At 34.9% G+C, this 12,118-nt stretch overlaps 1 protein-coding gene across 1 annotated transcript; it reads right to left on the bottom strand.

The window, feature by feature from the left end:
* Window positions 1–3,795: 3,795 nt before the first annotated feature.
* Window positions 3,796–4,586, bottom strand: LOC140838947 (uncharacterized). The gene is made up of 2 exons (XM_073205576.1): window positions 4,157–4,586; window positions 3,796–3,845 (listed from the first exon to the last, which is right to left on the bottom strand). The coding sequence occupies exons 1-2, from the start codon at window positions 4,584–4,586 to the stop codon at window positions 3,796–3,798; spliced, it is 480 nt and encodes a 159-aa protein (XP_073061677.1).
* Window positions 4,587–12,118: the final 7,532 nt, after the last annotated feature.

The raw sequence follows: 12,118 nt of genomic DNA, 5'->3' as shown, positions 1-12,118 counted from the left end.
ATTATATTTTTGTCCAACCCATGTTTGTTGATTATGTGCGAGGGTGCTGCTGATCTATGGGTTTGGGAGATCATAATGTCGAGGATGATGGGGTTGTTGAGAGGGACTCGAGATCTAAGGGGGTGGCTTGAGCAACGATGGGTTTTAGAGGTGCAATAGTTTGCTCGGTTTCTTTCTTTTCAGATTATTCATACAGCAGCTCCTCGCGTTTGTTTGGCATAGTTTAAGTGATCACTTACGGCTTTAAGAATGAGATTTAAAGGATGGATAGGTGTTGAGATTGGAGGGGACCAATTGGTTGGGAGTAGGAGGCCATGTGTTGTATGGTGAGTATAGGATATGGGTGGCCGAGAGTGTTGTCCCTTTTGGGATGTTTCAACCGTAGGTTTTTGGGCTTAATATTATAGTATTAGGAGTCTTATAGTGTTTTAAGGTGTGATGATAAGTTGGGAAAATTTTGATTAAGTTTTGAGTCGATTCGGGTTAAAACCGAGACTCCGGTTCAAGTTTTAAAACAATTCGATTAAGTTACGAATTGGGCTCGAGTTTACGTCTAGAAATATTTTTAATAATGTTTTGGAATATTTTAAAGAGTTTGGTAAGCTTCGGGTCAATTTTAGAGGTCCAGGGTTGAAACGATAATTTTTGGGTTTCCAGGGGCAAAATGGTCATTTTGCACCCGGGGTAAGATTTTGGTCCTAGCAGCGCCCTGAGCACAAATCATGATATTTTTAAATGTTTATGCATCACGTTTACGATTTTTATGCTATTATAATAATTATGGTGCATGCTTGGTTTAAAGGAATTAAGAGAGAAAAAGTAAGAAAGTGAAGAGCACTCCGTCTCCGTCGCGCCGCGTCGTTATTTCGTTTGTTTTCTGTCAAAACAAACCAATGCATGTTTATATCTTCTTTCACTCTTCAATCAAGCCATATAGATATTTTTAAATATCGCAAGTACATGATTTTAATGCAAGAAGATCGAAATTGTTTATATTTAATTATGTTGGTTAATTATATTACGTGCATAGAAATATAAAATATTCATTTTGAGATTTATGCGATATTTCTTGTGGTCACTTTACTATCATGATTAAATCCGCTCGCCAGTTACCGGTCTGGTCGTCAGTTACCAGTTATGAGAGCATTACTAAGTCTTGTCGCCAGTTACAGGCCCGGTCGCCACTTACCGGTCAGTTCAGTTGTTTCACCCAGTACTGTGGCAGTGGTCTGATCAGACATACATTACTAAGTCATGTCGCCAGTTACAGGCCCGGTCGCCAGTTACCGGTCAGTTCAGTTCAGGGACCACATGCGTAGACCATAATCTCACAAGAAAATTTATGACATGCTATTTTATTACAGGGCTCCAAGGAGCAAACATTTTCACTATGATTTTCAATTCAGCTATGCACGTATTATATTTGCTCATGACAAGTTATTTTCACATTATGCCTCATGACATTATATTTTTATCCCATGCATATTTTACTATATTATTTACTCGTTATTTACGATATATGCATGCTGAGTCTTTAGGCTCGCTAGACTTGATTGTTGTAGGTACTATTGATGTCAGGATCGAGGGCGGGGACCAGTGAGCCAGCTCGAGTCGGCAGTAGTGGGACCCGAGGACCTCATTTTTCAGCATTTATTATTTTATGATCAAATATTTTTATCTGTCGTTGGATTATATTTTTTTACGGTTATTTTGCAAACATTGAATACTTCCGCTGTCATTTTTAAACATTTAACTTTATTTATCAATTTAATTATGAATGAGGCCTGGTATTTATTTAAAGAGAAAATTTTAAATTTTTCCGCAAATTTTTTTCAAACACGAATTTCCGGGCCGTTACATGACTACTCATCTGCATGTTTGGACATCTCTATGCCCTTACTAAGAAACGCAGTGCACAACATCACATATGCTAGTCTCGAGCTCAAGCGACCTTTATCCATGTTTTAGGCGGCTGAATCTACAAGGAACGAATTTAGATCACACAGAATTTACAAACGAGTATCAACATCGAATTACGATTCATTTGTATTAAAGTATAATCAAGGTCTTTATCTATGTTTGATAACATGGGTATACAGATAAAGAAATAACAAACCATGAAATAATGAATTATATTAAAATAAAGATTGTTTATTACACTTGAGTCAATAAAATCCCTAGCCAACAGTTGGCTTGCAGGGCATATAAATTTGCTTACCTTATGCTCACTTCCTACTGACGTGTATCCCTCGGGTTGAGACATAAATTTCTTCTTTGATGTCTCCATTGAGGAATGCAGTCTTTATATCTATTTGTCATATCTCATAGTCCTATCATGCTGCTATGGCTAGTAGTATTCTAATGGACTTAAACATAGCAACTGGTGAAAAGGTTTCCTCATAGTCAACTCCTTGCCTTTGAGTATATCCTTTTGCAACCAGTCTTGCTTTGAAGCTCACTATCTTCCCATCCGCCCCAAGCTTTCTTTTGTAGATCCATTTGCATCCTATGGGAACGATTCCCTCAGGTGGATCCACTAATGTCCAGACTTGATTTGAATACATAGAGTCCATTTCTGACGGCATGGCTTCAAGCCATTTGGTTGAATCAGTATCAGATATTGCTTCTTTGAAATTCATTGGATCACATCCAACACAAGACTCATCATGACCTTGTTCATGAAGAAGCGTATATCTTGCATGTAGTCTAATAACCCTATCAGACCTTCTAGAAGCTTGTACTTCAACTACTGGTTCTTGGGAATTGGGTTCAACTTCTATAGTTAATGGAGTATCTTGAATTTCTTCAAGTTCTATCATCTTGCCTTTTCTATCTAATATAAATTCCTTTTCAAAAAGTGGCATTTCTTGAAACAAACACTTTTGCTTCATTTGGATGATAGAAATAATATCCAACAGAATTCTTTGGATATCTTACAAAGTAGCACAAAGTGGATATACTATCCAATTCGTCTCCCGCTGTCTGCTTCACATAAGCAGGACATCCTCATATTCTCATGTAAGAATATTTGGGAGTTTTCCCATCCATATCTCATATGGTGTTTTATCAACTGCTTTTGTATGGACATTATTCAACAACATTACCGCGGTTTCAAGCGCAAAACCCCAAAACGATAAATGCAATTTAGTGAATCCCATCATAGATCGAACCATGTCCATCAAGGTTCGATTTCGACGTTCAGAAACACCATTCAATTGTGGTGTTGCTGGTGGAGTCTACTGTGAGAGAATCTCATTCTCTTTTAGATAACCCAAAAATTCAGCACTTAAGTATTCTCCACCTCGATCAGATCGAAGTGCCTTAATACTTCTTTCTAGCTGATTTTCTACTTCAGATCTGAATTCTTTGAACTTTTCAAATGCTTCAGATTTGTGTTTCATCAAATAAACGTACCCATACCTCAAATGGTCATCAGTAAAGGTAATGAAGTAGGAATACCCAAATTTTGTGCTAACACTTAGCGGGCCACAAACGTCCGTGTGGATCAAATCCAGTAGACCATGCGCACGTTCCACGTTTCCATTGAATGGAGTTTTCGTAATTTTTCTTTTAGACATGACTCACAAGTTGGTAGAGAATTTATGTCTGACAAGTCAAACATGCCTTCTCCCACTAGCTTGTGCATCCTTCTTTGGGAAATATGACATAGTCTAGCGTGCCATATTTGTGCGGGATTTGGATCTTCTATTTTTCTTTTGTTTGTTGTTCTTTTTGTATGCGCTTGGACATTGTTTAATGGAATATCTTTCAATTTTAAGTTATAGAGATCGTTCGTTAATTCTCCAGTTCCAACCAAACATTCACTCTTGTATAATTGCAAACATCTTTAGCAAAAACACAAGAATAATCATCCCTATCAAGCATAGAAATAGAAATAATGTTTTTAACCAATTCAGGACAAATAAAACGTCTCTAAAAAACAACTTAAAATTATTGTCCAAAATTAAAGTAACGTCTCCAATGGCAGTGGCAGCAACTCTTGCTCTATTTCCTAGTCTTAGAAATGTCTCACCATCTCTAAGCCTCCTGCTTCTTCCCATCACCTGCAAATCATTGCATAGATGAGAACCACATCCGGTATCCAATACCCAAGAAGAGGAATTAATAAAAAAATTAACTTCAATATAAAACATACCATGGCCAGAACGCTTCTGGACAAGATAATCCTCGCAATTACGCCTCCAATGTCCAGGCTTTTTGCAGTGGAAACAGACATACTCTGACTTGTCAGGCTTTGTGGGCCCCGGATTTGCTTTCTTGTATGGCTTTTTGTTGGGCTTGTTCTTCTTTGGAGGGGCAGAACGCTTCTTGCCTTTATTTGGGGCTCCCTTTTTCGTACCATACGAAGAACCCACTAGAAGAACAAGCTTTTCCTTTTTAATTGTGGCCTCATAATTAGTAAGCATATTGACCAACTCTTCAAGGGTGGCCTCAAGATTGTTCATATTAAAATTGACCACAAATCCATCGAACGAGGTAGGCAAAGACAGTAAGAGAATATCAGTCGAGAGCTCACTAGGAATAACCAAGTCGAGTCCCACCAACTTCTCAATGAGGCCAATCATCCTAACACCATGCTCATGGACCGAAGTCCCCTCTCGCAAGCGTGTAGTCATGAGTTCTTTAACAGTCGCATGTATTTCTGAATGAGTTTGTACAGCATACAATTCTTTCAGATGAAGGTGAATGTCAGCAGCATTCACCGTCTCCTCAAACCTCCTCTGAAGTTCATTCGACATAGAAGCCAACATATAGCTCTTAGCTTGGAGATCTTGTTCCCAATGTTTCTCAAGCTTAGCTAATTAAGTCCTACTGATATCAGGAGCCGCCTCCTTAAGTGGCTTCTTATCAAGCACATACACAATCCTTTCGGAGTTCAGAACAATCTTTAAGTTTCGAAACCAGTCATGATAGTTAGGGCCAGTCAATTTGTTTTGATCGAGAATGATTGAAAGCGGGTTACGAGTAGACATCGTAAATATACTGAAAATGAAAACAGATAAAGGTTACTGATAATTTTAAAATAATTCTAAGATATAAAATATGGATTTCATTTTATAAATTACCCTCCTACTATTTTGACATTTTCACCACCCTCTAATGAAAAAGGGAAATCATATTTCCTTAGTAGGCACGTAGAGTCCAATTAGCCAATTATAATCCCGAATAATATCAGCCAATTATAATTTCTAAAAGGTAGAGTCCAATTGCATCCCTATGCAACCTCCGCGTGTTTTGCCTCACGTTTAATAAGGGCCCAATAATATGACGCCGTTTATTTTTACGTGTCAAACCAACCCATCAATATTGAATTATAGTAGACGATCGCCATGAGTTCCCCTAATAATATGAGCCGAAGTCATGGGAGTTCCACTCAATTCACATCATATGTCCAGTGGAAGTCACAGCTTTCCGGCGTACAGGCCTCCCCAATAATATGAGCCAAACAATGTCCGCGGGTAGCAATCAACATGCAACCACGGTTGATGGAAGACAAGGAAAAATTAAACTCTTTTAATTTTTACTTTTCCGATTTGATATAAATTTTGAATCTTATTCAAAATTAGGGATTTTAATTTTAAAATTGTCTCATCATTTTATTTGAAAATCGCGTGCCACGAGTTTGTATGTTTGCCGGATTCATGCAACTATATTATATAATAATATACATACATGCATACTACTATATATCACATATATCGTAATATAACATTCAACAATAAATAAGAATGATCGATCGCCAATACTATTAGATCCATGTGAGCCATACATGGATCCAGGTCCAAACCTAGGTGAATGCAGGGATGCAAATGCAATTATTACAAGAGCTTCCAATATTTAACATGTCTTCATCTCGTTCATCGGGCCCACCATCTTCCAGTCTTGATCTCCCACTATTTCTAATATTACATTTAAATAGCCATGGCACATAAGGGATACATCTTATGGGGTGAGAACGGGCCATAAACCAGGCTCACTTTAATAATATCAAATATTAAAAAAACGAATAAAATAGTAAAATATCCTAATATACACCTAACACATTGATCAAGGCTCTCGATCATCCTTCATGCATTTAATATTAAATATTAACATCAATTTAATTAAACAATTTAATTAATTGATAAATCATATATCTAATAATTTATAACTAACCACCACAATTATTAAAAAATTTAATAAATTAAATAAACTCTTTTATTTAATTTTTAATTAAATCAATAATATTTGATTTCGTGTAAAAACTCATTTTTACCATAAATAATTAAAATCATATTCTAATTATTTGTTTTACAAGAAAATTATAAATTTTCCAAAAATTAATTTTCCAAAATAAAAATTGAACCAATTTTCAAAAATATCAATTTTACCAAAAATTTTGAAAAATCAGAAAATTGCTTCATGGGCCCAAACAATTCTAGCCGACCAGTCATCACGCTTCCCGAGACGATCCCGGGATGTCGCCAGCTGCCCGAACGTTTCGGGCAGGGCGGCGCATAGAGTGCGGACGTTCCGCATGCTGCGCCGCTCCGCGCGCACACGATGCCCGCGTCTTCGCGCTCTGCCCGGAACAGTTCCGGGCAGATCGCGAAAAAATATTTTTTTTTGTTTTGAAAATATGAAAAAAATAATTTTATGGTGCATCAATTTTCTGAAAATTTTCTTGTGTGGTTAGAAACAAATTATTCAATATAATTTAAAATCATACGATTCAGAAAACCTGGCTCTGATACCACTGTTGGATCTGGTTTTCTACACGCCCAAACGCAGCGGAAGATTTAAAAAAATTATTTTATTTTGAAAAACAAAATAATATTACTTTAGGCGCTCGTATGATTTAACAAAACTTTCATAGGATGTTAGAAATTTATACCTTTGGTGCTTAAATCACGTGGCTCCAACTATTCGGGGTTAACGGAGATAGCTTTTGATGAATCTCTACGAACTTTCTTCAAGAAATCTTCCTATCAAGTCCACGACTAGATAGTGTGTTCCTCTTCCAATTTGCACTAGAAACTATGGAAGATATTTTGCGTAGGAGAGAAATAATTGAGAGACGGCACAATAATTTTTTTCTTAAAAGCAAGTGGCCGAATTTTTTTCTCTTATTGGAGGTGGGAGTCTCGAAGATTATATGGTGGTAGGTGGTGGTATCTAGGGTTTGACTTTTAATGTATTATTTATAATTAACTTAAACCCGAATTACATAATTAACATTAATGGCTTGATTTAATTAATTGAGCTAGTCCAACTAGTTTAATTAATTTAATCAAAGTCCATTAAAACTTTAATTATTTAATATGTTGACTTGTACCCCTACAAGCCCATTAAACATATTATCCACCATATTTAATTTATTAATTAATCAACTCAACTTTTGAGCTTAATAAATTAAATACATTATAAATTCAACATTTAAATTTATTATTTAAATTATAAATTCAACTCCTTGAATTTTTATCACTCCAAAATTTAATATTTAATAAACCCAACATTTGAGTTTAATAAATTAAATTCTCAAATTTTATTAATTCAACTACTTGAATTTATTCTCTCAAAATTTAATTATCATAAATTCAACTCCTTGAATTTACTATATAATATAAATTCAACTTCTTGAATTTATTCTCTCAACGGGAACAAACGATCAAGTACTTGTGTGACCCTCAATGGTTCAGGGATACAGCTAGCCGTGGGTTCACAACTCCTTGTGATTCAGAATAACATTTATTCTTATTCGGGCTTACCCTAGTTAGCCCCATTCTTTTTATCAACACATTGATCAAGAATGTCAGAACACATTTCTGATTGCACCCATCGGATCATGGTAAGAGCGTCTAGTAGCATCGCCCCATGATCCCCTAGGTATCACTGATAGTGCCTGCAAGAACCAGTCGATTATGATTAGCGTACAGTACGGTCCCTTCACTCATATATCCTGATCGAATCTGCAATCATTGGTTCATCGAGGGTTGCATATTAATTCGATAACTATGTGATAACTATAATAGTGGCATCGCGTGTACTGTTTGGAGAACTCCTTCTCCAACGTACATCTCGTACTCTGGCCAGAGATTCCATGCACTATTATTTCATTAGATCACATAGTATATCCACACCCGTAGGTGAGCGGTGAATCTCCGACTACAATGCACTGGCTCCTATATGTGTCGCAACTGTACCCAACCTCGCCACCTGATGACTCTCCTGGAGCCGGTAAACGAGTCAAAGTACAGTCCTAGCATATAGAGCCTCAGTGTTGTCCAGGATCGTAAGGACTAATGGTGTACAATCATAACCACGGACTTATCCTCTCGATGAATGATAACCACTTGGAAAGTCTGAGGGAGGGTTGTTCGGTATAATCATCATATGACTACCTATCTGCATGTTTGGGCATCTCTATGTCATTACTAAGAAACGCAGTACACAACATCACAGATGCTAGTCTCGAGCTCAAGCGACCTTTATCCGTGTTTTAGGCGGCTGAATCGACTAGGAACGAATTTAGATCATACAGTATTTACAAATGAGTATCAACATCGAATTACGATTCATTTGTATTAAGGTATAATCAAGGTCTTTATCTATGTTTGATAACATGTGTATACAGATAAAGAAATAACAAACCATGAAATAATGAATTATATTAAAATAAAGATTGTTTATTACACTTGAGTCAATAAAATCCCTAGCTAACAGTTGGCTTGCAGGGCATCTATTCTTACATTTCTTTCTTCTCCTTTTATCCTTTTTGATAATAGAAAAACCTAATCTGAGAATGGCGTTCCAATCATTAGAATCAACTCATCCTTTATATGTGTGTGTGTGTGTGTGATTAGAAATGAATCAGTGGGGAAAAGTCGAAAAGATAGATGTATTGGAATCAACATATTTTGGACCTGGCTGATGTTTCCATATCTCGTCTCTTGAAAAGCCAAAGTTTTAGAACTTGATGGCATATGCTTTGAGTACTCAAATCTTTTATTAGGTGAAAAGGAGATTTTGAAAATCTTGGTTAATGATATGTTTCGCAGCTTACCACTGTATAGGGTTTATTGTCATCAGACTAGGTTCCACGTTCACGGGCACTCAAAAAGTGAGTCTCTGTTCCTTGAATTTTTGCTAGTATCTATCTGTGTACGTTTTGTTTATAATAAAAATCCCTTGTGTTTAATGCATTAAAGGGTTTAATAAGAAATAAGAAAAACATAGAAATGCAAAGTCTTAGGTCCTACTTACCTTTTGTGATGAAAGAAAGGAGGATATTTGTCCGAAATAGGGAGAGGGATTAACTCTATCTGGACTATGATTATGTCGTGTTCGAATAATTTCTTTGACATCCTTATTACTCACATAATGATGCTGCTTCCAAGTTGAGAAGAAAATCCTACCCTAACTATTACCTAGCCCTACTAATTTAATTACTTTTATTTGATTAAATCTTGATATATATGTAATCTAGATACTATATCAACTTAATCATATTTGCACACGTATAGTTCATAAATTTTTGTTCAAAACGTTTTATGACCTTCACCATTTCTAAAATTTCTACTAAAAGTTTCGCTAAATTGTATTTAGTACGTTTCCTTGGTACATTATATTGTCTATAACAGACGTATATAAAATGCGGTTTTTGATTTCTATCTCTTTATATGTCTTCTGATACATAGATTTTGATAGAGTCACACCATGATATATTGGGAGATCCTTTCTCGGACTCCTCTATAAAGAATATCCTTAGGATGATATCCATAATGTTTATTTATGTACGCTATGGATATTGAGGCATCAATTTATATATATATATATGTGTGTGTGTGTGTGTGTGTGCTGAGAGTCTCGCCAAATTTGTTTATTTTAAGTACTTCAATTTTTATTTTTATTTATTTGAAGTAAGGCCGTGATTAGATAATTTTGGATTTACCACTTGGAAATAAAAATATATATATTATTTTAAAAATGATTTACATGTAACCCAAATTAGTGAGTGATTAGATAATTTTGGATTTACCACTTGGAAATAAAAATAAATATATTATTTTAAAAATGATTTACATGTAACCCAAATTAGTGAGCCCAACCGCAACTGTGGTGGACCCGGAGCCCAGTATTCCCACATTTTAAGCTTCGTTGAAAGAAGAGAAAGTGAGTAGATATTAGTAAAGCAAAGGTGTAAAAAAAGGCACGTGAATCCCTCGTAGATGGTGAACCAGCTTCGACTAGAAACAAAGAATTATGTTAAAAAAAAGTTTTTTTTTCCACAAAAATAAATAAATAAATAAACAAATATATAAAAATGCAAAATCATAATAATTACATTTTGAACATCATTTTTTTTATTACATATGATGTTGCTTCAGAGTATTAGGTGAAATGACTTATTAATATTTTTTATCTTTCATCGTCTCATCTCCGAGTCAAGTAAGTATTTCAGAGTATAAATGTTAAATATGTTAGCTTTATCTTGGGTTTCGCAGAAAAATGGTGACTTCACATATAAAAAATACATTTAGATTATTGGATATATCATTCGGGCAATACGTATACACTAAATTAGTTAACTAACCTAAAACCTTACGCTTTCCTTTTTTTAATAATGAATTTTTTTTTGTGAATGGGAAAGTAGACTTGCCAATCTAAACCAAAGTATATAATCCTTTTATAACATCAAATCATCAAAGAAATGGTTTAGTGTGTGCAAAACGTGGGTACAAAACGGAATAATTTTCTTAATCTTAAAATCAATTATGGGAAGGGGAATATGAATGGGTAGAGAAACAACAAAACACGCATAATACAAACTAGCGGTTGAAACATACGCATTGTATGTGCATAATATGCGTTATTCTACGTAAATTTATAATAGTGGTTTTTTGAGTTGGTATTTATATATATATCGCCAAAAAAATAATTAGAAACAGAGTTTCTTACATTTTGAAGATCTAAAATAAAATTTGTTAAAATAAGATAAACTACTTCATTTTATAACAACAAGAATAATAATAATAATAATAATAATAATAATAATAATAATAAATTATAAATAGGCATACTCACCACTTGGTATGTTGAGTAGGTATCTTGTGAGACGATCTTACGAATATTTATCTGTGAGACGAGTCAATCATATCGATATTCACAATAAAAAGTAATACTCTTAGCATAGAAAGTAATATTTTTTTATGGATGACACAAATAAGATATTTGTATCACAAAATTCGATCTGTAAGATCGTCTCACACAAATTTTCGACACCTCATATCCCACCTTATCCCCTCCATTGCATCCAAGACTTCCCTTTTGTTTTATTCAATTTAAGAGTAATAAAAATTTCTTATTTTTAGAATAGATTATCAACTATTTTTTTGATAATCCAAAAAAAAAATATTAGGGTCCACGCGGTTGCTTTTTCAACTCACGTGCGAGGCTGCTCCACTGCACGCGTGCCACCTCATACTTTTTTGACTTGTGGGGCCGTTGAATATTAATGCAGGACGGTTGGATTGGGCTAGAATCTGCGGAGTGATCCAGGCCGTTGATTCGGGGGACCGTCGGGAGAAAAGAAGGCAACATTTGTTGGTGGAATCCTGAGAAAGCCGACAATTAGAGACTTGATTTGTCGGCTTAGGTTTCTGAATTATGCAGTGCTCTATTAAATGCACAATTATATTTATATATGATTATTATCAATTTCCATAATAAATTTTTACATCTTTTTGTCTATATCAATTTTTTTACATGTCATAAAAAATCTAAATAATATATATTTCTAGATGAATGTAAAAAAAAAATTAAGCCAGAGCCCCCAACACACTCTAGATTCAACTCGATCTCTATCTACAATTACATTCTTGTGCCGTAACAATAATAATATAAATGTGATATAACTTTCATGAGGGGGCATCCAAACTGATGAAATACATGTACTCTCGATCAAATGATTATATGTGTTTATTTTTTACTGACATCTTGACGCGAGCGTGTCACACTAAATTTACCTAATATGATTTAGCCGGTTGACGTGTTTTTCGTGTTGTTGCGTTTAATCCAAATGTTTTATCCTATAGAGGTGAACTGATGGTAAAAGAAA

This window comes from Primulina eburnea, chromosome 8, assembly GCF_022965805.1.
Source record: "Primulina eburnea isolate SZY01 chromosome 8, ASM2296580v1, whole genome shotgun sequence".
Classification (NCBI taxonomy): Eukaryota; Viridiplantae; Streptophyta; class Magnoliopsida; order Lamiales; family Gesneriaceae; genus Primulina; species Primulina eburnea.
This window is presented reverse-complemented; position numbering and strand designations above follow the sequence as displayed.